This window comes from Diabrotica virgifera, chromosome 1 (assembly GCF_917563875.1).
Source record: "Diabrotica virgifera virgifera chromosome 1, PGI_DIABVI_V3a".
NCBI classification, from domain to species: Eukaryota; Metazoa; Arthropoda; class Insecta; order Coleoptera; family Chrysomelidae; genus Diabrotica; species Diabrotica virgifera.
In genome coordinates this window covers 151,961,096-151,986,997 of record NC_065443.1, presented here as the reverse complement: position 1 = coordinate 151,986,997, position 25,902 = coordinate 151,961,096, and the positions used below count along the sequence as shown (strand labels likewise).

Here is a 25,902-nt window from a genome sequence, read left to right as displayed (position 1 = left end):
TTCATAGAGGTTGTTGTTTCCTGGGGGAATCCATTTCGTCTTTCGTGTTTTAAAGATCATCTTGGTTCTTTCGAAATTGACATTTAATCGTATCTTTGCTCGGATTAATCTGTGGTCGTTTCCTACCGAAAAGTTGTTAAGTATTTCAATGTCTTTAATTATTTCTTTTCTGTTTGTTATGATAAAATCTATCTCATTTTTGACACTGTCATCTGGGCTTATCCATGTCCATTTACGCTGAGGCTTTTTATCGAAAAAAGAGTTCATCATGGATAAATTTTCCTGGTGTAAGAAATTAAGCAGTCTTTGTCCTCGTTCATTTATGTCGCCATACCCATACTTGCCCATTGCTACTTCTGCATCATCTTGTTTGAAGCCAATTTTCGCATTAAAGTCGCCCATAATTATTGTATAATATGCTGGTGTAGTATGTAATGCTGTTTCTAGGTCATCATAAAATTTTTCAATTTCTTCATCGGAGTGGCTAGTCTTGGAGCATATGCCTGGATTATCTTAAGGTTATATCTTGCATTTAGTTTGAAGATGAGGTATACAATCCTGGGACTTATGCTGTTAATTTTAGTTATATTTTGGGTGTGTTTTCTATGTATAATGAATCCTACTCCACCGTGTGAAGTGTCTTCTTCTCCTCTAAAATGAAATAAATGTCCCGATTTAAGAGTAATTTGGGCGTCTCCTCTTCGTCTGATTTCGCTGAGGCCGATGATGTCCCATTTTATTGTTTTCAGCTCTTCCTCCAGTTCCATCATCTTCTGGTCCGATATAAGAGTTCTAACATTGTATGAGGTGATATGCATTTGTCGTTCTTTGTGGTAGCCTGATCTTTTCCGGGGATTCTTAGCACCCTTTGCTCCAACCCTTTTCCATCCGCTACCTTGGTTGGGGGTATTGGAGCCGCCGGAGACTGAGGGCCGTTCAGTACTATCGTATTTCATGAAAATTTGCCTTTGGGGTTTTAAGCCATTAAAACGCCACGCTTGGCTAGTGCGTGTTGGCGAGTTGGACTGGATGTGGAGAGAGGAAAGGGTGGAGATGGGATTGCTTTGGGTTAGGACATGGTTTCCCCGGTGAAGGGATGCTGGGGAAATCCATGAGCTCGCGTGGGCAGGTGTGCTATTCCTGAAGTAGATCTATTCCCTACCGGGATCGCAGAGAAGTATCTACCCGCTACCACCGTATCTACCCATTACAACTAAACAAAAAAAAAATTGAAAAATTGACGTTTTTGTGGGGTCAGGGGGAGGGGGTGGTGGGCTAAAAATGCAATTGGTCTTATTTTTTAATCACATAAAACGTAAAAAAAAACGAAAAAAATATTCAGGCTGTATCGATCTCAAAAAATATCATTAAGCCCGCAAAAACCCTTACATAACTTAAAAAACATGGTTTTTGGGGGGTTTAAAGGTGTTTTGCCCAATTTTGATAATCCTAAAATACTCAGTTATTTCAAATTATACATAATCTATTAACAAAACCTAGAGTTGTTCTATGTTGCAGTCTATAAAATGAAGAAAATCCCTAAAAACCCCCTAAAAATACAGTTTTCCTGATTTTTCAAGTTGGCGCACCTAACGGAAAAATCTGAAAAATATCAGAGATATAGCATTTGATAAAATACATAAAATGCAAAAAAACTGGACCTGCAGCCCCCTCAAAAAAAATTTATAGGTTTTAAAAAGTTAAAAAAAATTTGAGGTTATGTACACTCCACCTACGGGTCCATAAAAAATGGACATATTTTGTAAAAGCCTCAGCTACACGTATGAATTTTTTGAAATTTTTAAATCAATTTCAACCCAACTAAAAAAAATTAAATCTAAAAATTTACGTTTTTGGCTGTGGCGAGAGGGGTAAGGGGGTGGCGCGCTGGAAATCCGCGTTATCTCATTTTTTAGTTGCATAGAACGTAAAAAAATTAATAAAATTGAATTCTGGAAGTGAGGGCATTTTGCCTATACGGGGGGTACCGCCTGTTTGGCATTTACCGGGAGAGATTGAAGGAAAAATTTATTTCATTTTATGTCTTAAGAGATTTGCTGTGACATCTTTGGAACCATATCGCAGTATCACTTATACAATGAATCATCATACTCATCCTCATCCTGTACACTGTACACTGAGACGACATGCAGCGTGACCACAATGGGATTAACAGTGACGAATTTGACGTACTTACTCGAGTCAGACAGAGATGAGGGATGCGTGCTTTCTCCGTTTCTGTTTAACATAGCTCTTAATTATGTTCTTTCCAAACTAGACTTCGACACAAATGGGATTCAATGGACGTTAACCACACGCCTAAGTGATCTAGAATACGCCGACGATATCTGCCTGTTAGGTCAAAGGTTCCAGGATGTGGCCGACCAATTGGAAACACTTTCCACCGAGGCCAATAAAATAGGTTTGAAAATCAATATTAGTGAAACCAAATCCATGAGAATAAATGCAAGGAACAACACGCTATTTAATATCGACAACATGCAGATTGAAAATGTGGAAAACTTTACGTATCTTGGAAGTGTCATAACAGAAAGCGGAGGTACGGAAGACGATATTCGTATGAGAATATGAAAAGCTCAACAAGCATTTAGCATGCTTAACGCTGTTTGGAGGTCTGGAGAATATACTACAAGGACAAAGATCCGAATATTCCAGTCAAATGTTATGTCTGTTCTACTCTATGCATGTTAAAACATAAATTGGAAATAAAATTTGATAAGATGTTGATATGTCATAAGGGGATCTAAACGTGTTACACAATTTGAAGAACAAGTCCTCGGTTGCTCAGAATCGGAAGAGATATAGGGGTGGTTCTTAACGGGATGTTATTAATATTCTCTTATTAGCTTAGACACAAAAAAATAGAAAAATTAAAATAAGAATGTCAAACAAAAAGAAATAAAATATTTGACGCCACTAGTTACCTTATGGGAACCAAAAATATACAAAAAATTAAAATATTAAAAGAAAAGATAGCTAACTCAAAAATTAATCAAAAAAACATAGTCAATATAAAATTTACAAAATACTTATGGCGTGACTTACCTTATCTATGTCTTTACTCCGCCAAATCTTTGTTGTACTTAGGAAACAAGAGAGAAGGAAAATACAAATAATAAAATTGTATTTGGCAAATTAAACATTATTTATTATTGAAACAAAATGAAATTAAATCTGAGATCTCTTACGGTGTTACAAATAGAGATCGTGATTACCAAAAAGAAAATGAAAAGTTTTACATAGAAAAAATAATACCTTGTACATCATAGTCCTGTATCTTCTTGGTTGGTTTTAAGTCCAAGGCACAAATTCACTCCACTAAATGTCACTTTACGTATGAATAGATACAACAACAGTACATCAGGTTACTCCCATTGTTGGAAATTCCATACCATTGATTTGTTGTGTAAATAGTTCGAAATCATGTCCCTTTTTTCCCTTGTCGACGCCAGTGTTGTTCCTGGCGATCAGGTTATCGAAATCCACATGTGTCGCGAAGAAGAGGGCGAACCACTTGAAATCCAAAAATTCTTCCCGGAAGGGATGCATTCAGACGATTCGAGTGTAAAGTTGTAAAGTAGTGTTGGGTTCGTTGGCGCGTCCTAATTGTAAGTACCCTGTATTTTTACCTTGTATTTTGTTGTTACCTATATGTTTCCTTTGTTTCGTTTTTGAGCTATTTAACCACCAACCAATTTGAATATGTTTGTATTATTATTATTTTATTGCACCTATGAGAATTTCCATTCATCTCTACCAATAGAAGCTATCGAAGGCATAGTAAATTGTAGGTATTGTAATTATTGTTGATTGCTCGTTTTGATTTTATTATTGTTTTCGTTCAATACCTGCTAGTAAACATACATTTTTTTATCCTTCTCACGGATGTGAACTATTTGTTAATATTATTTGATACACTATTTAAAATTTTAAATGGTGGTTTGATTGATTCGTCGCAATTATAATATATTCGCTTATTATAATATATTACAATAGGTTTATAATATAGAGTTGATTAATTAATATATTAATTAATAATATATTTGTTTGATATCGTTGAATACTAGGGAACATTTTATCGTTGGTCTTAGGACGCCGCGTCGGGTCGAAGCATATGTTACCGTGACGAAATTGTGGGTCGAGTCGAGTGTTGTGATTATATCCAAAGTAGGTAGTTTTTTGTGTTTGGGTTCCTTGAATGAGTAAAGATTTAATTATCGCTTATATCCGTTTAGAAACAAAATATTACGTTGTATTTTTGGGAGCGTCGCCAGGGGCGCAGATAATTATTTTTGTTATACTTTGAGTTTGTGGATTTAGGTCTATAATCGCCTTTCGTGTTAGTATTTTATTATTATTTTATTATTGCATTTTTTTATCGTCGCATTTATAGTACATATAATATTATTTTATTTTGGTCATTTCATTTCGGTTTGAAATTTTTATATAAAAAGTTAGAATGGATAAATCCAGGAAATTAAAATTCCTTCGGCATACAACGCTTAATGATATTCAGTCGATTTATGATTTAGGTAGTAGGGCAGTTTCTGATCAGAGTTTTCGATCGTTGTTTAAAATAAGATGTAGCGAATTAGACGTGATCAAGGAGGAATTTTTAAAGCAGCATACAAGCATTATTAATAATGTTTTGTCGATACCGGATTCAGATACGGGGGACGAAGAAAAAGTTCGAGAATTATTCTTGGACTTATTCTACAAAATAAAAGTTTTTAACGCGGAATTCTTCGGGTCACCATCTAAAAGTCCAGGTCCAGCGTCTTATGCTTCCGGTGGAGCTCATCCATCCCACATTCGTTTGCCTCGTATTGATCTTCCTCGTTTTCAAGTAAATTTTATTAATTTTGCATCCTTTTTAGACCTTTATAATTCGATAGTGCATAACAATGCACCCCTAGGAAACGTAGAAAAATTCAAATATTTGAAAGGTTGTTTAGACGGGACTCCGCTTAGCTTAATTCGCAATTTGCCCATAACTAACGATAATTACCAAGTGGCTTACGATTTAATTGTTAAACGGTACACAAATGTTCGTCGTTGTGCGACCGCCCATTGGGATGCGATAGTGGGCGTTCAAGAAATCTCCGCGGCTAACTCGAAAAATCTAGCTAAATTGGTAGACACCTTTTTAGAAAATTTAGCCGCATTGAAAACTTTAGGCCTTCCCACTGAGCATTGGGATTTCATTATGTTCAATTTGCTTTTGTCCAAATTAGATGTTAATTCCATTAAGTTATTCGAGTTGGAAAATAAGTCTAATGAAATTCCGTCATTTAAAAAATTAGTAGCGTTCATCGAAACACAATACATCGCGTATGGTAATTTAGACAGTAGTATAGGTAAGGGAAAGAAGTCGTCGCGGGCCCCAAATAACACGGAGCCAAGGGCCAACTCTCAACACCAGGCTAATGATTCAAGACGTAATCGTAGTAGCTCGTCGTTCGTGACAAATTCGTCTTCAGTATGTTGCGCTCTATGCAAACAAAGCCATTATCTCAACCAGTGTTCGTTGTTCTTGAAAAAATCGCAAAAAGAGAGATATCAGTTATGTAAAGAGTCTTCTTCCTGTTTTAAATGTCTTAATCAGGCTAACCATTCAGTCAAGTTGTGTCCTAAATCCTTCAAATGTAGCAAATGTAGCAGTCATCTCCATAATAGTTTGTTGCACTTTGATAGAAACCGTTCCAATAGTCAGTCGTCTTCAGAAAATAATAGTCCAGGGACATCGGGAATCGAATCGTCTCCTGAAGTATCCCATTGTGCCGCTAGTTTTGTAGGAAAGAAAACTGAAACCAAAAGGGAAATCTTGCTCGGTACTGTTTTGGTTCATGCAATGGACAGTAAAGGGTGTAAACAACCCTTGAGATGTCTTCTTGATTCGGGTTAGATGAGTTCGTTCATTAGTCGAAAGGCTGCCAATCGATTGGGATGGCCTAAAACTCCTTGCTCGTTTGAAATAAACGGACTCAGTTCGATGCAAACGAAACTGAATCAGGGTCAAATAAGTTTCTCTATCCAACCTCGTCATCAGGAGTCACCGGTGTTTCATTTGGAGGCTATTATTACAGATCGGGTTTGCTCGGATTTGCCCAGCGCCCAAATAGATAGTTCTGCTTGGAATTATATTAAAAATTTAAAGTTAGCGGATCCCAAATTTAATTGTATTCAATCTGTCGATTTGTTAATTGGTTGCAGTATATTTTCGAAGGTGTTGTTAGAGGGTAAAATTGAAGGTAAACCGGGACAACCTGATGCCCTAAATACCGTTTTTGGATATATTTTGTTGGGCCCAACTAGCACACCTAACCTTTCGTCAACGTCGCTTGTTTGTCTTTCAAGTGTGGAAGACTCGTTAGATTCTTCGTTAAGGAAATTTTGGGAACTGGAGAACATACCGGAAGCCAGTTTCAGAACCGGAAGACGTTCTGTGCGAAACCATTTATCGGGAAACACATAGTCGGGACGTCTCGGGGAAATATGTTGTGTCTTTGCCTTTTCGTGAATCACCGCCTTGTTTAAGAGATAGTTATGATGTAGCTTTAAACAGATTTATGTCATTAGAACGTCGCTTGTTTCGTCAGCCTAGTCTGCAAAAGGAATATTCGTCCCATATGCAGGAGTATATTGATTTAGGCCATATGCAATTGGTCCCTGAGGTCGAAAAGACAAAGGGAAAGTATTATATCCCACATCACTGTGTTGTTAAATCGGAAAGTGTCTCTACTAAAATTCGAGTGGTATATAATGCGTCTCAGAAAAGTCCCAGGCTTGGTAAATCGTTGAATGATTGTTTATTAGTTGGTCCTAAGCTACAACTGAGAAGGTAAAGGTAAAGAAAAGGAAGTTGAACTTACAATTAAAGAAAAGAAGCTACAGTATCTCGGACATGTGATGCGGGGCGAGAAGTATCGCATCCTACGACTCATAATGCAAGGAACGATAGATGGCAGAAGAAGCATCGGAAGAAGACGAATTTCATGGTTGAAGAACCTGAGAGAGTGGTTTGGATGCAGCTCGAAACAACTATTTAGAGCTACTGCCTCAAAAATTAAAATAGCTATGATGATTGCCAACCTCCGTAGCGGAGATGGCACCTGAAGAAGAAGAAGAAGCTACAACAGGACATCGTCTCGCTTTTGTTAAATTTTAGACTTAATCATTTTGCATTGTGTGCAGATATTCGTCAGATGTATCGTAATATTTTAGTATTTCCTGAGCATACGGATTATCAACGTGTGTTATGAAGATTTTCTAGCTTTGAGGAGATTCAGGAATATCGTTTGTTAACTGTCACTTTTGGAGTTGTATCCTCGCCGTATCTCGCTCTAAGAACCCTTCAACAATTAGTGTTGGACGAAGGCTCTCGTTTTCCTAAAGCCGCCTCGCTCATTTGTAATGCTTCGTATATTGATGATTTTGTTTTCGGTGCTTCGACTCTCGAAGAAGCACAAACTTTAGTTGAAGAATTAGTCGCTTTGTTGAAGTTAGGAGGCTTTGAGTTACAGAAATGGTGTTCGAACGAACCCAAATTGTTGTCGCAATTTCCTGAATCGCATATTAATCCTCATTCTATTAATTTTGATCCAGAATCAAATGGTCCTTATTTAAAAATCCTTGGTTTGAAGTGGATTGCACAGTCCGATGTCTTTCAATTTGCAGTCAAATTGCAGGATGTCCTTTGTACTAAAAGATCGTTTTTATCCGAATTAGCTCGAATTTATAACCCGTGTGGTTATCTAACACCTATTACCTTTTTCATCAAACATTTAATAAAAAGACTTTGGGCAACTGGTCTTGAATGGGATGATCGTCCTCCCTCAGAAATTATTCGTGTATGGGAGCAATATAAAAGTGAATTATCTCTTATTTCGCAGTTTAAAATTCCTCGTTTTTTGAATATTTCCTCTTGTCCCATCTTAGAACTTCATGGATTTGCTGATGCCAGTGAAAAAGGATACGCTTGTGTCGTTTATATTCTTAGTATTGATAGTCGGAACATGGTTCAAGTTAATTTACTTTGTGCCAAATCGAAAGTAGCTCCTATGAAACAGATTACAATACCTCGATTATAGTGGTCAAACTTATGTCGTTTGTGTCACAGTCGTGGACGAATATAATCTTTCAAAAGGTGTATGCTTAAGTAGACTCGCAAATAATATTGCACTGGATTAAAAGTTTACCTTCTAGGTTTAAAACTTTCGTCGCAAATCGCATTTCATATATCCAGACCCATAGTCCAAATTATTCGTGGCATTACATTGAATCTCAAAGTAATGCAGCCGACGCGCCTTCGCGAGGCATGCTACCGGCCGCTTTTGTATCGAAACGAGACTGGTTGACAGGTCCTTCGTTTTTGTATAAGGTTCCATTAATCTTTCCAGAGGTTCCTCCATCATTGCGGGAAAAATCCCCTTCGGAAGAGGTAAAGAAAAGTTTAGTGTTTGTTTCCACTCGTGAGGAACATTTTTTGTCTTGTTTGTTAGAAAACCAATCGTCTTTTACCTCTATCCAAAGAATTTTGGCCTTTATGTTGCGATTCGCGCACAACTCTCGTTTTAAAAGGTCAAGACGTGTAGGATCCTTGAGTTCAGTAGAATTGGAAAGCTCGTTAATTATTCTTGTTAGGTTTACACAGGAACAGTATTTTGAAGAACAGCTTCAGTCGAACTCGTTTCCAAAACCATTTCGCAAATTAGGAGTATTTTTAGATGATAATACTCAGTGCTTAAGAGTAGGTGGTCATCTGTCGCCTTCCTTGTCGTATGAGGCAAAACACCCCTTTTTGTTGCCAAAGAAATCTCGTCTTACGACTCTCCTAGTTCGTAATTATCATGAAAAGTACTTACATGCGGGGTTTAAAAGCACTCAATTTTTGGTTAGTCAAAGGTTTTGGATATTGTCTTCTAAGCAGTCCGTTAATTCAGTCTTGTCTAAGTGCATTAGATGTTGGAAGCAATCTCCTAGGGCCTTACAGCCCCCTATGGGTGATTTGCCTAAATTTCGTCTCGGGGCCATTAAACCCTTTTCGATTTGTGGGGTAGATTATGGTGGACCCTTTTCGATAACTATGTCTCGTTATGGAGGAGTTCGAAGTCAAAAGGCATATTTGTGCCCCTTTGTTTGTTGTGCCACAAAGGCTTTACATCTTGAATTGGCTAGTGATTTGTCCGCAGAAGCCTTTTTAGCCTCTTTACAGCGTTTTATTGCTCGGAGAGGTCGAGTATCGCAAGTATTTTGTGATAACGGTACCAACTTTCATGGCGCGTATCGACAATTGCGTAGCTTTATGGAGGGTACTCTCGATAAAGAAAATATTAAATTTTCTTGTGCGCCTCCTGCGGCTCCACATTTCGTTGGTATTTATGAACGCGGCATTCGTTCTGTAAAAGAACATATCGCTCGGATAGTCGGGGCTCAAATCTTGCCGTATGAAGAGTTTTACACTGTTTTGACGTTGATTGAGTCCGTTTTGAATTCGCGTCCGCTCACCCCATTGACCAATGATGTTGAAAATCTCAACGCTTCGGCCCCTGGGCATTTCCTGACTCTTGAACCTTTAACATCATTGCCTGTGCCTGATTTTTCGGAGGTATCCCTCAATCGTTTGTCCCGATGGCAGTTGTTACAACGCATCCATAGGGATTTTTGGGCTCGATGGCGTAAGGAGTATTTACATACCTTACAACAAAGGTCCAAATTATTCTAAAAGGTTAGATTCTGGCTTTGTACCTAAAATCGGTAGTTTAGTTGTTTTGAAGGAGGATAATTTGGCTCCGTGTAAATGGCCTCTCGCGCGTCTTGTTGAATTGCATGCGGGCAAAGTCGGGTAGCCACCGTGCGTACGACTACCGGAACTTTGAAACGGCGTCTTGTCCGACTCTGTCCCTTGCCGATAGAGGACTAGATGCCATTTTATTGTTGCTTTAGATTTACTTAAGATTTACGTTTCGTTACTTTAGACTTAGTTGTTTTTGTTCGGATTTGTTAGTACGACTGCGACAAAACCACCATTTTAATTTTAGTTTTGATTTGAGCTTAAGTTTTCAATATTTTTTGTTTAAGTATTTTAGTATTTTTTTTGTTTATTGGATTTGTTTGTTTTGTCATTGCTTGTTGCCCAAGTAGTGATATACAGGGTGAGGCAGATAAAGGGCATATTAGAAATATCTCGAGAACTAAAGGTAAGAGAATCATGAAAATTGGAATACAGGGGTTTTGAGGTATGAGCTATTTAACGAAAATATTTTGGTCTCTTTTCTACTTCCGGTTATACCGGAAGTTGATTGTAACTTCGTTTTTTTAAATGGGATACCCTGTATATTTTTATATTTTTGGAGTCTGCTCGATGTCTTCTTTCTTAAAATATGAGGTTTTGTAATATTATACAGGATAGTTTAAAAGATAATTACGGTTTTTTATAAATTTTGTAGCAAACTTCACACCCTGTATAATTGTACTGATTTGATATAAAAAACTCCATTTATATTCAAATGATTTTTAATATAGTCTATTATTATTAAAAATTAATAGTATAGCGAAATGTTTAATTTTAGTATACAGGGTTGGTCGAAACTCGGAATGAGTATTTTCTGAGTTTTCTTAAATGTAACACCCTGTATTTTTGTATTGTAATGAAATGATATTTTATAGTACTATTTTATTTCTTAAGCATTCCCTATACCTAACTGCTTTAGTTTGTAAGTTATTCGTAGTTCTTTAAGCCAAACATTAATTGCAACAAAAATTACGTGAAATTTTATTAGGTTTGCCGTGAAAATATTTAATCATAAATAATTTTTCGAAAATAAACACATAATCTCGATTGACCCTTATTTTATTAATACTGGTTTATATATCAAAATACCTACATAGTTAAGATTGTTGGTCGGTTAAATATTAATAAAAACATACAATATTCTATCTAGTTGGCTATAACTTTGACACTAAATTCTTAAACATTTGCTTTGCTTAAACATTCTACTATTTTTGCAGTTACAGTTGCTTTGCTACCATTACTAATATGAATTTTTCTAATGAGGAACTGATTCAGATGTTTTTTTTTTGTTCTAGGAGAGTATAACAAATAAAAATGTGCTACTAGCAATATGAATTTATCATCAGCAATTCCATGATAGATGACAACCAAAAAGAGAAACTTTTCAAAACTTACTATTAGAGCGGTTTCAACGAACTGGACATTTAGATTACGAGAAATTTGATCGGACAAAAACTATTGTAAATGATTAAAATGAATTAAATGTTAGTGTCACTGAGAATCTGCATATTAGTATATTAGTATGAACGTTCTCGTAATCTAAGTGTCTAGTACGTCGAAACTATTCTTTAAAAAGTTTTTCTTCTTGGTTGTCGTCTATCAGGGAATTACAGATGATAAATTCTTATTTCTATTAGTAGTATATTTTTGTTATACTCTCCTAGAACAAAAACTTTACTAATAAGTTTCTCATTACAAAAATTTATATTAGTAATGGTAACAAAGCAACTAGAACTATAAAAATAAATATATTGTCTAATGTTTAAGCAAGATTAGTGTCAAAGCCACAGCCAACTAGGTATAATATTATGGTTTGTTTTTATTAATATTTTATGCACCAACAATGTTAACAACGTAGGCATTTTGGTATCTCATCCAATATTAATAAATTAAGGATCATTCTAGATTAACATGTATATATTTTCAAAAAATTATTATTTATAACAGCCCTACAGGCCTTAGAGGCCCTTGGCAAAAGGCCTCTCCAAAAAATTATTATGATTGAATATTTTCACGGCAAATCTAATAAAATTTCAAGTAATTTTTGTTGCAATTAATGTTTGGCTTAAAGAACTACGAATAACTTACATATTAAAGCAGTGAGGTATAGGGAATGCTTAAGAAATAAAAAAGTACTATAAAATATCATTTCATTAAAGTACAAAAATACAGGGTGTTCCATTTAAGAAAACTCAGAAAATATTCATTCCGAGTTTTTACCAACCCTATATACTAAAATTAAACATTTCGCTATATTAATAATTTTTAATAATAATAGATTATATTAAAAATCACTTAAATATAAATGAAGTTTTTGATATCAAATCAGAATAATTCTACAGGGTGTGAAGTTTGCTACAAAATTTATAAAAAACCGTCAGTACCTTTTAAACTACCCTGTATAATATCACAAAACCAATATTTTAAGAAAGAAGACATCGAGTAGAACCCAAAAATGTAAAAATATACAGGGTGTCCCATTTAAAAAACGAAGTTACAATCAACTTCCGGTATAACCGGAAGTAGCAAAAGACCAAAATATTTTCATTAAATAGTTTATACCTCAAAACCTCTCTACAGGGGCGGCCCGTCGGGGTAGGCAAGGTAGGCGCCGCCTACCCTCTTCAAATGTAGTACAATAATATAAATTATTAATATAAATTACTTATTTCAAAATTGTAATTTATAAATTTTGACACAATATCTACAATAAAATAGCAAAAATTATCCAAATTATTTTTAAAAATATCCAAAAAATTTTCTCCGTAGTTATAATTATTGTACGCTCCTTGTAGTATCAGTAGTACTGTATAGACTCTATATTCTCCTTGGTCAGGCACTCGGGAACGTAGCCTGAAATAGAACGACGCCAACACCGAATTGACGTGCGATCTCTCTCTGTTTACGCGAGCAGGCCTGCTGCAGGTCTGCTCGTAGCGACCGTATTCTACGATTTTGAACGGGCGGATAGGCACAGAGTCTTATAGCCGGACCTACAAAATTTTATCAGTTGCTTCTCTTGTGTCTTGTGAAACTGTTTTAAAATAATTGTTTTTTGATTTTGGCTGTTATTAGTAGGTTAAGTATTGAATAAAACTAGGTAGGACAATTTAAATTTGTTTATGAAAACTGAATAATGTGTTATTAGATTATATAGATAATTAAAAATTTAAAGCGAGGTTAATTGTTAACTTATCAATTTATTCGAATAGTAAATTATTATTTGATACATAAATAAAATAAGTAATATTTGACGTTGTTGAAACGTAGGTGTGTTAGTTTTATTGGTGGAAAAACTTTAGTCATCGAATATGAATATTTTAAACGATGTAATATGCAGTTTGATCGAGACGCCTTTTTCAAGGTGCCAAAATCAAGAAAGATTAGTAATTATTTCAATGGGCCGGCCTTTACAAAATTTAACAATTTTATCACAGATAAGACAAAAGACAATCAACCATTTTCGAGATCGTTTAAAACAATATGGTATGAAAATCATAAATGGCCAAGCGGAAGTTATTTTAAAAATTCACTTTTCTGTTGGCCTTGTCTGTTGCTCTCAAATTTGAAGCAAAATGTTTGGGTGAGTCAAGGATATTCAGATTTGAAAAATTTATCAGCTAGTGTAAAAAAACATGAATCTTCGAAAGAACATTTAAACAATTGCTTAGATTTAAAACGGTTAGAAAAAAATAAACAAACTACTGACAGTGCTTTCGCTGGACATCTTTCTCTATCTAATAAGATATATAATGAAGAAGTTGAAAAAGATTGAAGAAGTTGAAGAAATTGATGTTACAATTCTTTTAGCAAAACAAGAACTTACATTTCGCGGTCGTGATGAGAGCCATAATTCTTCAAACATGGGTAATTTTAAAGAAATTTTTAATTTAGTAGTTAAACGCGATCAGGAAATCCAGGATCATGTTAAAAAATAGAAGGGGTGTTCACGGGTTTGTCAAAAACAATACAAAATGATTTAATAGATTGTCTTGCCGATTACGTAAAAAATGAAATTTCAACAGAAATTAATGAAAGTCAATTTTTTTCTATACTAGCTGACGATACTACTGATATAACCGAAAAATCACAGTGTACTTTAACAATCCGTTTTATTAACAAAGTTGGTCAGGTAACAGAAAGATTTTTAGGGTTTTTTGATGTTAGCGATAATAGATCTGCAGACGCTCTATACAGGGTGTCCAGAAACTCTACCAACAAACGAAGACAGGAGATTCCTCAGGTAAATTTAAGATAATTTAACCCAATTCACTTAGTCCGAAAATGCTTCTTAAGGGAGCTAGAGCTCTTTGAAGATGGCGTCTTGTAATTAGTTTTTCTTAAATACCTCCAGAACGCTTCTATTTAGAAAAACAAAAATTGGTACGCGTATTTATCTTCAAGATATAAATCTAATCCATACATTGCAAATTTCTAGTACCGATCATAGGCGTCCGTTTTGGGTAGGGCAACGGTTATTTTATCGCATGACTTTTTTATGTTTAACTTTTATGCATTTCTGACACTGGATTATTAAATTGTGAAGTATTCTAGTACTAAAAGGTACTCTTGTTTTAAATCGGTAGGACACACCGTTTTCTAGAAAAAATCGATTTGAAAATTTTTCACTTTCTGAATTACAAAAAAAAAAAAAATTAAAAAAAAACTATTTAGAAAGACGAAAGCTGGTACATAGGCGTCCGTTTTGGGTAGGCCAACAGTTATTTTATAGCATAATGTTTTTGTCTTGAATTTTCGAGCATTTTTGACACTAGATTATTAAATGATGAGGTATTCGAGTACTAAAAGTTACTCTTACTTCATGTTGGTAAAATACTTCGTTTTTTGTTGAAAAGTTCTTTCAATTTTTTTTTCAAATTCCAAAAACGAAAAACTTTCAAATCGATTTTTCTAGAAAACGGTGCATCCTACCGACTTAAAGCAAGAGTACCTTTTAGTACTAGAATACCTCACAATTTAATAATCCGGTGTCAAAAATGCATAAAAGTTAAGGACAAAAAAGTTATACGATAAAATACCCGTTGCTCTACCCAAAACGGACGCCTATGACCGGTACTAGAAATTTGCAATCGATGGAATCGATTCATCTCTGAAAAGTAAATATGCATACCAATTTTCGTTTTTCTAATTAGAAGCCTTCTGGAGGTATTTAATAAAAACTAATTTCATGACGCCATCTTCAAAGAGCTCTAGCTCCCTTCAGAAGCATTTTCGAACTAGGTGAATTGGGTTAAATTGTCTTAAAATTATCTGAGGAATCTCCTGTCTTCGTTTGTCGGTAGAGTTTCTGGACACCCTGTATAGTTTAATTTCAAACGTGCTTGAGCCATATGATTACAAAAATAAATTAATTGCTCAATTTTACGATGGTGCAAGTGTAATGGCTGGCTCTTTAAACGGATTACAATCAAAAATTAAAGCAGACGCTCCAAAAATTTTTACACATTGTTGCGCTCGTAGATTACATTTAGCATTGCAAGACGGCTCAAAATGTATTACAAACTGTAGGATATTTTTTGTCGCCTACCCGAAGTATATGTGTAGCCTACCCGCATACTGAGGTCACGAGCCGCCACTGCCTCTCTATTCCAATTTTCATGATTCTCTTACCTTTAGTTTTCGAGATATTTCTAATAGGCCCTTTATCTGCCTCACCCTATATAGTATTAGTTATTGTTAAATGCCTTATGGCCTTTAAAGGGGGGAGAATATTGGAAATTCCATACCATTGATTTGTTGTGTAAATAGTTCGAAATCATGTCCCTTTTTTCCCTTGTCGACGCCAGTGTTGTTCCTGGCGATCAGGTTATCGAAATCCATATGTGTCGCGAAGAAGAGGGCGAACCACTTGAAATCCAAAAATTTTTCCCCGAAGGGATGCATTCAGACGATTCGAGTGTAAAGATGTAAAATAGTGTTGGCTTCGTTGGCGCGTCCTGATTGTAGGTACCCTGTATTTTTACCTTGTATTTTGTTGTTACCTATATGTTTCCTTTGTTTCGTTTTGGAGCTATTTAACCACCAACCAATTTGAATATGTTTGTATTATTATTATTTTATTGCACCTATGAGAATTTCCATTCATCTCTACCAATAGAAGCTATCGAAGGCATAGTAAATTGTAGGTATTGTAACTATTGTTGATTGCTCGTTTTGATTTTATTATTGTTTTCGTTCAATACCTGCTAGCAACCAACACCCATAGTTTATAGAAAAATTCAGCATTGAATTTATTTCTCAAAGAAATTGGCACTACTCGAACAAAAATATTTAAAAAAAATTGTTTTCTAGTTAATTAAACGGGATTAAAAAATACTAAAATAAAAGCAACTCCGTGCTTTAATTGTGGTGTTAAAACTAGTAACACAAAGAAAACTTTTAACTTCTGCTTGCATGTAAGAAAAGATTATTATACCAACATTGGTATAAAATAGTCGCGTTCGCCTAAAACATCGAAACGCGGTGGCCTACGGCTTGCTTAGACCATACTGGAACAAACATTTTAACTGCAACGCAAAGACTTCTGCAATAAAATTGCACTACAATACTCAAACTAAACTGGAACTTCCTCCTTTCAGGTGCCGCTACAAGCAGCGAACCTTCCGAGGCTAACTCAACTTGACTTCTTGATGGCTCAAACTAGACTCCTTTGCTCGTCCCAATTCAAGACAAGATTCCTAAACCAAACGCCCCTTCCAAAAATCGTTCGATCTTCCCCATCAACAATTCAACGACCAATTACAGACTTCAGACACTCAATTAATCAAAATCTTGACCAATAGAAAAATGCAAATTACGCTCTAGGTTAAACCCTCTGGCGCACACTAAAACAGCTCGTCCAATCCTGAAGAGAATAAATAAACAGGTCTCAATAGTTCGTACCACCAACTTTCCCATGAAATTAGCTAAATCGGCTCAAACAACATCTGACCCCGCTGAACACTCCTAGAGCTCTTATCGTCACAAGATAAACATTTCCCACAGTCTCAAAGTCGGCAGCGGCAGTAATCTGAGTCTAATGAGTACCACTTATCAACAAAATTTCAGACTCTCGTCTCGAAAAATCATTAAACCTCTTTGAAGCAATGCCACCTCCTCTGTAGGATATAAACAATTTGAGACACTTACGATATCTACGTCAAATTCCTGAGAAAAGTTAGATAAACAACACAATATCCGATGATCGATCCAATATTATGAGAAACGAAAAAGAATCAGATGACCGAATTATTCGCAATCACAGTACAATTTACGAAACGGATTTAGCATACAGGGTAAACCGATAATACTAGGGTTCCGAAAACGTTAATGAATTTCGTACCCGTTACAATGTGAAACCTGGAAAGTGACAAAATCCCTTACAGACAAATTGCAGGTCTTTGTTAACAAATGTCTACGAAGAATTGTCCGTATTTTCTGACAAAACACTATCAGCAACGAAGATCTGCTACCCCTGACCCAACAAAAGAGGGTAGAAAATGAAATAATGTCCAGAAAGTGGGGCTGGATAGTGGGGTAGTTCAAGTATTGCAAAAACTGCCTAAAAAAAGAAAGTGGAATCCTCAAGAAAAAAGAAAAAAAATCGCCCAGCACAAACTTGGAGAAGATCCATCATGGACGAGATAAGAAATCAAGAAAAGTCTTGGAATGAGGTGAAGGTCTTAGCGCAAAAAAGAACCCGATGGCTCGTTTTCACTGAAGCCCTATGCTCCACTTAGGAGCATATCATCCTCATCATTAGCTCCTTTAAGTCCACTGCTGAATATAGGTCTTCAATAAATAACTCCATTGCATCTGATCTTGAGCACTCTGTATTCAGTTGTGCTGGTTGCGCTTGATGTCGTCCAACCACCTTGTTCACCTTGTTGAAGAACGTCCACGATTACGATAAGCATCGTGTGATCGTGTCTAGGTCTTCATTTTACAATCTTCTTTGTCCATCTTCGCCCATATTACAAAATTCACCCACACACCATATCAAGAAAATTACTTATAAATATAAAAACAGAATACTTATTTTATTTCAATTTTTGCTGGATTATATCGGTAATTATATATGCCTAATTAATACGTATAAGTTTCTTAAACATGAAATATAATTAAGTCAATTTGTACTCTACGAGCCTCCTAGTGGGAAAGTTTTGGGGCAGTTATGATTTCTTTCATTATACAGGGTACTCTATTTATATGTATATGGGCAGTCAATGTAGATCAAAAACTTCAATTAAAACATGCTTATATTTTTCTAAAACCTTTCTTGTTGGTTTATAAACATGTTAAAGTAAAAAGCTCTACACACGGATTTTTCAGCAAATTGTTTATTAATTTTTAAACAATTAAAGCTCCTTTGTATAAACAATTTAAAAGATATCGGTGAATTCATCATTTTGCCTTGATCAAAGATGTTTCTATTTTGTATAACGCGACAACTCGCAGACACTATTTTAGATAACCTACCTGCTACAAAGTAGTCGTCGTTCTTCGGTTGTCCCCCGGGTCTTTAACCTTTACGGCCTTCGGCTTTACTCAAGTGGAGACGGTCGTGGATCAAACTTAGTATTCCCGGAATTCCACAACTATATATTTGATCTTAAAGGGTGCCAGCTGAATTACTCCACAGGCCCAAAATTCCCAATTCCCTAACCCAGCAAGAGAATGAATAACAAGACAAACCTCGAACTCACAACATTTATTGTTTGTCACACAATAAGAAATTGACAGGTGTTTATTCCGACAGACATCAATACGTGAAATCCGCTTATATTCCCCCCAGTTACAATATTTAGGCCATCAGGATTGTCATCCGCAAATCGTAGATTACTGAGGTAGCGGCCATTGATGTTTATTCCCTTCTTCTTCTTCTTCTTCTTCTTCTTCTTCTTTATATGCCGTGTCCGTTGCGGACGTTGGCTATCATCATAGCAATTTTTATTTTGTTTGAGGCGTTTCTGAGTGTTTTGAAGCCATGAGTGTCTTCTTCTTCCGGGTCCGCGTTTGCTTTCTATTTTACCCTGTATTATCAGTTGGAGTATATGATATTTTTTATCATGTCTCATAATATGACCGAGGTATTCAAGTTTCCGTTTCTTAATTGTGAAAGAGATTTCTTTTTGTTTTCCCATTCGGCACAGTACCTCTACGTTGGTGGTGTGAGTCGTCCAGGATATTTTGAGGATACGTCGATACACCCACATTTCGAAAGCCTCCAGCTTTTTCATTAATGTTTCCATCAGTGTCCATGCCTCTGTGCCATACAGCAAGACTGGAAATACATAACACTTTAGCAGCCGTATTTTTAGTGGGAGAGATATGTCGGAATGGGTGAATATATTTCTCATGTTGTTAATAATGTTGCTCTGGCCTTTTTAATTCTACATCGTATTTCGGTTGTTTGATCTTATTTCGAGTTGACGACTGTTCCAAGGTATATACATATACGAGTCAACGTGTTCAATTAATTGGTTTTTTATTTTCAATTGTCTGGCAGGTTTTTGAGTTTTGCTGACCAGCATCCATTTTGTTCATTCCCTTATATTTCCAATTTAGGTTCTTAAAAACGTCCTCTAAAACTAAGGTGAAGAGTTTGGATGATAGAGTGTCATCCTGTTTGACTCCCCTCTTTAATGGTACAGGGTTCGTATATTCATTTTTATTTAGGTAGTATGTAACTGTAGCTTGGTTCATAGTTTCTTTTATGACGTTAATATACCTGCTGTCTATTCTACAATTTTGCATTGCGTTTATTACGGCCGTTGTTGTATAGTGTCGAAAGCTTTTTCGTAGTCTACAAATGCTATAAAAACTGGAAACTTGTATTCGTTACATTTTTCTATTAATATTTTTGTAGTTAACAGTTGATCGGAAGTCGAATAGCCTTTCCTAAAACCTGCCTGTTCATATGGTTGGTATTCATCTAGTTTCCCTGTTAGTAGTTATGACTTTGGTCAGTATTTTAAACAGGTGTGACAGTAGACTGATGGGCCTATAGTTTTCCAACTTTCGATTATTACATTTCTTGTGTAATAAGATTACTTTAGAGTTGTTCCAGTTCTTAGTGACTTTGCCCTGGTGTAAACAACGATCTATAAGCTTAGTTACAATTGCAATTAGCTCCTTACCTCCTTCTAATATCATATCTGTGGTAATCCTATCTTATCCTGCAGCTTTATTTCTCTTCGAGTTTTCCAATGCGGTAGTTACCCCTGAAATTGTTACTTTTGGCTGTTACTTAAATTAACTGTTATTGCAATATAAATACTAATAATGAATCAACCCAGGGTCGTTAGCATTGGTACCAAGGCGAGCGACGCGAAAGAAACGAATTTTAAGGCATTAGTTCCTATAGCTTTACATTGTCATGTATATATGTATGACTATGAGATATTGTACATTGATAAGTTAAAAAACTATATATTTAATTAAAACTTCAAGTGATACTCATCATCCCGCTGAAGTTGTACCATCCCTAGGCCTTCTTCGCTGCCTCCCATCAGAAAAAAAGAAATAGACTAGCGTCCAGTATGTAAACTGTACCATCTGGTACAAAGCTACCAAATTCTGGTACAACATTATTGTCCCGTACAATCACTATCGCTCGGTACAAGCATCCATAAAACAAGAATAAAATCCCATTACTCCATGTCATTAAACTATATATACTTTATACATATGTATTTAGTAGTACATCAATTTATACTACCAAATTAGGTCCCCATTTTTTTTTTAAGTGAAATGCAAATCAATAATTTCTACCCAAGAAAAATGAATTCACAAGTGAGTGACTATACGCCGTGTTTAAACAAATGCAAAATAAAAAAATATAAAAAAATTTTTTTAAGAAACGCTTTTCTTTAGTTACGAGTGACTAAAATTAAAAATATTATAAAAAAATCAACTAAAAAGCAAAAAATAAAAAAAAAATTGAAAAAATCTAACACATCCGTCAAAGAAAAGCGTGGCGCGTGTTGGATTTTTTCAATTTTTTTTTATTTTTTACTTTTTAGTTGATTTTTTTATAATATTTTTAAATTTAGTCACTCATAACTACAGAAAAGCGTTTCGTAAAAAAATTTTTTTATATTTTTTTATTTTTTACTTTTTAGTCTTACACTTTTCAAACATTAAAATATATCGTCCTGTTTATAAAAATATGTATAAAACATATGATGTATTAACATGAAAAGTAGTCGGAATCGGCAAAAAATTTGAAACTTTATTGTTTATTAATGAAGCATAACGTAAACAATTAACGTAAAAAGTGAAATTATGTATTGTTCATATCATTAGCTATGCAATCCGTAAAAGTTTCAAGTTTTTACATTGTAAAAAACAAGAGAATTTAAGCGTTTCCATTAAAATCTTTTTTTTTTATTTAAACAATTAATAAACATAAATTTTTTAGATTAAAAAGGGTTCAAGGCAGGTTTTGTTTATATTCGATTCAGAGTTGGACTACCATCTCCATATAGCAACTATTTCAGCCTCCTTATGCATCATCAGTGAAGTTTATGCAGTCACAACTCTGAAGGGAATATAAACATTCTGCCTCTTTTAAGGCAAATCATCGCGATGCAATGAACCCACCTTTTGAGACGCAATTCAGCGACATCTCTCGTATTACGAGGAAAACAACGAAAAGCCCCAGATACAAAGTTTACTACTTTTTAAACAATGAGAATAATTGAAATAAAAATATAATAAACAATATTTTAAATCTAAGACTTTTCGCTAATAAACTGCTTTCTGGCTGCATCCCATATCTCCGGATTTTACAATATATAATCACGTAGAGACGACGAAAATAGGAGAAAGCAAATAGAGGACACTTAGGCCACGCATTTACCTTCTCTTCGTCTAGGAAAAGGACCGAAAGACAGTTTCTAAATACTCAAAAACTGAGTAAAATGAAAAAGATTAAAAAGGGTTCAAGGCAGGTTTTGTTTATATTCGATTCAGAGTTGGACTTCCATCTCCATATAGCAACTATTTCAGCATCCTTATGCATCATCAGTGAAGTTTATGCAGTCACAACTCTGAAGGGAATATAAACATTCTGCCTCTTTTAAGGCAAATCATCGCGATGCAATGAACCCACCTTTTGAGACGCAATTCAGCGACATCTCTCGTATTACGAGGAAAACAACGAAAAGCCCCAGATACAAAGTTTACTACTTTTTAAACAATTAGAATAATTGAAATAAAAATATAATAAACAATATTTTAAATCTAAGACTTTTCGCTAATAAACTGCTTTCTGGCTGCATCCCATATCTCCGGATTATACAATATATAATCACGTAGAGACGACGAAAATAGGAGAAAGCAAATAGAGGACACTTAGGCCACGCATTTACCTTCTCTTCGTCTAGGAAAAGGACCGAAAGACAGTTTCTAAATACTCAAAAACTGAGTAAAATGAAAAAGATTAAAAAGGGTTCAAGCCAGGTTTTGTTTATATTCGATTCAGAGTTGGACTACCATCTCCATATAGCAACTATTTCAGCATCCTTATGCATCATCAGTGAAGTTTATGCAGTCACAACTCTGAAGGGAATATAAACATTCTGCCTCTTTTAAGGCAAATCATCGCGATGCAATGAACCCACCTTTTGAGACGCAATTCAGCGACATCTCTCGTATTACGAGGAAAACAACGAAAAGCCCCAGATACAAAGTTTACTACTTTTTAAACAATTAGAATAATTGAAATAAAAATATAATAAACAATATTTTAAATCTAAGACTTTTCGCTAATAAACTGCTTTCTGGCTGCATTCCATATCTCCGGATTTTACAATATATAATCACGTAGAGACGACGAAAATAGGAGAAAGCAAATAGAGGACACTTAGGCCACGCATTTACCTTCTCTTCGTCTAGGAAAAGGACCGAAAGACAGTTTCTAAATACTCAAAAACTGAGTAAAATGAAAAAGATTAAAAAGGGTTCAAGGCAGGTTTTGTTTATATTCGATTCAGAGTTGGACTACCATCTCCATATAGCAACTATTTCAGCATCCTTATGCATCATCAGTGAAGTTTATGCAGTCACAACTCTGAAGGGAATATAAACATTCTGCCTCTTTTAAGGCAAATCATCGAGATGCAATGAACCCACCTTTTGAGACGCAATTCAGCGACATCTCTCGTATTACGAGGAAAACAACGAAAAGCCCCAGATACAAAGTTTACTACTTTTAAACAATTAGAATAATTGAAATAAAAATATAATAAACAATATTTTAAATCTAAGACTTTTCGCTAATAAACTGCTTTCTGGCTGCATCCCATATCTCCGGATTTTACAATATATAATCACGTAGAGACGACGAAAATAGGAGAAAGCAAATAGAGGACGCTTAGGCCACGCATTTACCTTCTCTTCGTCTAGGAAAAGGGCCGAAAGACAGTTTCTAAATACTCAAAAACTGAGTAAAATGAAAAAGATTAAAAAGGGTTCAAGGCAGGTTTTGTTTATATTCGATTCAGAGTTGGACTACCATCTCCATATAGCAACTATTTCAGCATCCTTATGCATCATCAGTGAAGTTTATGCAGTCACAACTCTGAAGGAAATATAAACATTCTGCCTCTTTTAAGGCAAATCATCGCGATGCAATGAACCCACCTTTTGAGACGCAATTCAGCGACATCTCTCGTATTACGAGGAAAACAACGAAAAGCCCCAGATACAAAGTTTACTACTTTTTAAACAATTAGAATAATTGAAATAAAAATATAATAAACAATATTTTAAATCTAAGACTTTTCGCTAATAAACTGTGTCGTCTCTACGTGATTATATATTGTAAAATCCGGAGATATGGGATGCAGCCAGAAAGCAGTTTATTAGCGAAAAGTCTTAGATTTAAAATATTGTTTATTATATTTTTATTTCAATTATTCTGATTGTTTAAAAAGTAGTAAGCTTTGTATCTGGGGCTTTTCGTTGTTTTCCTCGTAATACGAGAGATGTCGCTGAATTGCGTCTCAAAAGGTGGATTCATTGCATCGCGATGATTTGCCTGGCAGAATGTTTATATTCCCTTCAGAGTTGTGACTGCATAAACTTCACTGATGATGCATAAGGATGCTGAAATAGTTGCTATATGGAGATGGTAGTCCAACTCTGAATCGAATATAAACAAAACCTGCCTTGAACCCTTTTTAATCTTTTTCATTTTACTCAGTTTTTGTCTTTCGGTCCTTTTCCTAGACGAAGAGAAGGTAAATGCGTGGCCTAAGTGTCCTCTATTTGCTTTCTCCTATTTTCGTCGTCTCTACGTGATTATATATTGTAAAATCCGGAGATATGGGATGCAGCCAGAAAGCAGTTTATTAGCGAAAAGTCTTAGATTTAAAATATTGTTTATTATATTTTTATTTCAATTATTCTAATTGTTTAAAAAGTAGTAAACTTTGTATCTGGGGCTTTTCGTTGTTTTCCTCGTAATACGAGAGATGTCGCTGAATTGCGTCTCAAAAGGTGGGTTCATTGCATCGCGATGATTTGCCTTAAAAGAGCCAGAATGTTTATATTCCCTTCAGAGTTGTGACTGCATAAACTTCACTGATGATGCATAAGGATGCTGAAATAGTTGCTATATGGAGATGGAAGTCCAACTCTGAATCGAATATAAACAAAACCTGCCTTGAACCCTTTTTAATCTTTTTCATTTTACTCAGTTTTTGAGTATTTAGAAACTGTCTTTCGGTCCTTTTCCTAGACGAAGAGAAGGTAAATGCGTGGCCTAAGTGTCCTCTATTTGCTTTCTCCTATTTTCGTCGTCTCTACGTGATTATATATTGTAAAATCCGGAGATATGGGATGCAGCCAGAAAGCAGTTTATTAGCGAAAAGTCTTAGATTTAAAATATTGTTTATTATATTTTTATTTCGATTATTCTAATTGTTTAAAAAGTAGTAAACTTTGTATCTGGGGCTTTTCGTTGTTTTCCTCATAAATTTTTTATTGACTATTCGTGTATTGTTCCCGCGAATACATATGTCTGCAAATTTTCATTCATTTGCATTGAAGAAAAGGCAGTCAAATTAACGTCTAAAGATTTGACGCAAACTATTGAACTAAATTAAAGCGTTTAAAAATACATGTGCTCTTTTTAAATATTTACCGAATTTAGTACGCCCCAAAAATGGCATTTAGTAATGTAATCAAAAAAACTATTACAGTTAGTGCAGAATAGATTGTCCGTCGACTAAACTACCAAATATGTAACGTCCCCCCGTAAAACTGTACAATAAAAAATGTTTAAATATCCTTACTTTCCATCTACATAGAAGCCCCAAAAATTAACCCCCTAATATATACAATAATAATTACCTTGTTCGTCAAGGGTCTCCCTATAGAATAGTATAGTTGATCCAAAAGATGGCATAACCCAGACATTCAAAGTGAAAGTTATCCTTCAACACCAAATTGTTCTATATGGTCCACACAATGTCCAGAAAAAGTCACACCATTTTGAGCATCGGATTTGGGGTGGAGAGGGGGGAGAAATCGGTAAATTCGTAGTTTTTTAAGTTTTTCGCCAATATTTCTAAAACTATGCGGTTTAGCATGAACAATCTTCTATACAAATTTTTTCTACATTAAATTTGAAATAAAAAAGGTCCTATGCATAATCTTTCTAAAATGAATGGTTCCAAAGTTACGGAGGTAGTATAGTATAACTGGTCCAAAAAAAGGCCGAACCCAAGCATCCAAAGTAAAAGTTTTCCTCCAACACCATAATGTTCTATATGGTCCACATATTGTTCAGTAAAAAGTTACACCATTTTGAGCGTCCGGTTTGGGAGGGAGATGGGAGAGAAGCCGGTAAATTAGTAGTTTTTTTACGTTTTTCGTCAATATTTCTAAAACTATGCCTTAGCGTAAACAATGTTATGTAATAAAATGTTCTACATGAAATTTAAAACAAAAAATGTTGTATACATAATTGTTATAAAATCAACGGTTCCAGAGTTACGGAGGGTGAAAAGTGGAGGTTTTCGATACTTTTTATATTTTTTGGGCAATATTTATGATATAACTATACCAAAAGCCCAGAC

The 25,902-nt window shown here is 35.1% G+C and overlaps 1 protein-coding gene across 1 annotated transcript; it reads left to right on the top strand.

Annotated features, from left to right (window-relative positions):
* Positions 1 to 6,650: 6,650 nt before the first annotated feature.
* Positions 6,651 to 16,617, top strand: LOC126891822 (uncharacterized). Its single transcript, XM_050661100.1, has 3 exons — positions 6,651 to 6,862; positions 7,295 to 7,871; positions 16,414 to 16,617. The coding sequence occupies exons 1-3, from the start codon at positions 6,651 to 6,653 to the stop codon at positions 16,615 to 16,617; spliced, it is 993 nt and encodes a 330-aa protein (XP_050517057.1).
* The last annotated feature ends 9,285 nt before the right edge of the window (positions 16,618 to 25,902 follow it).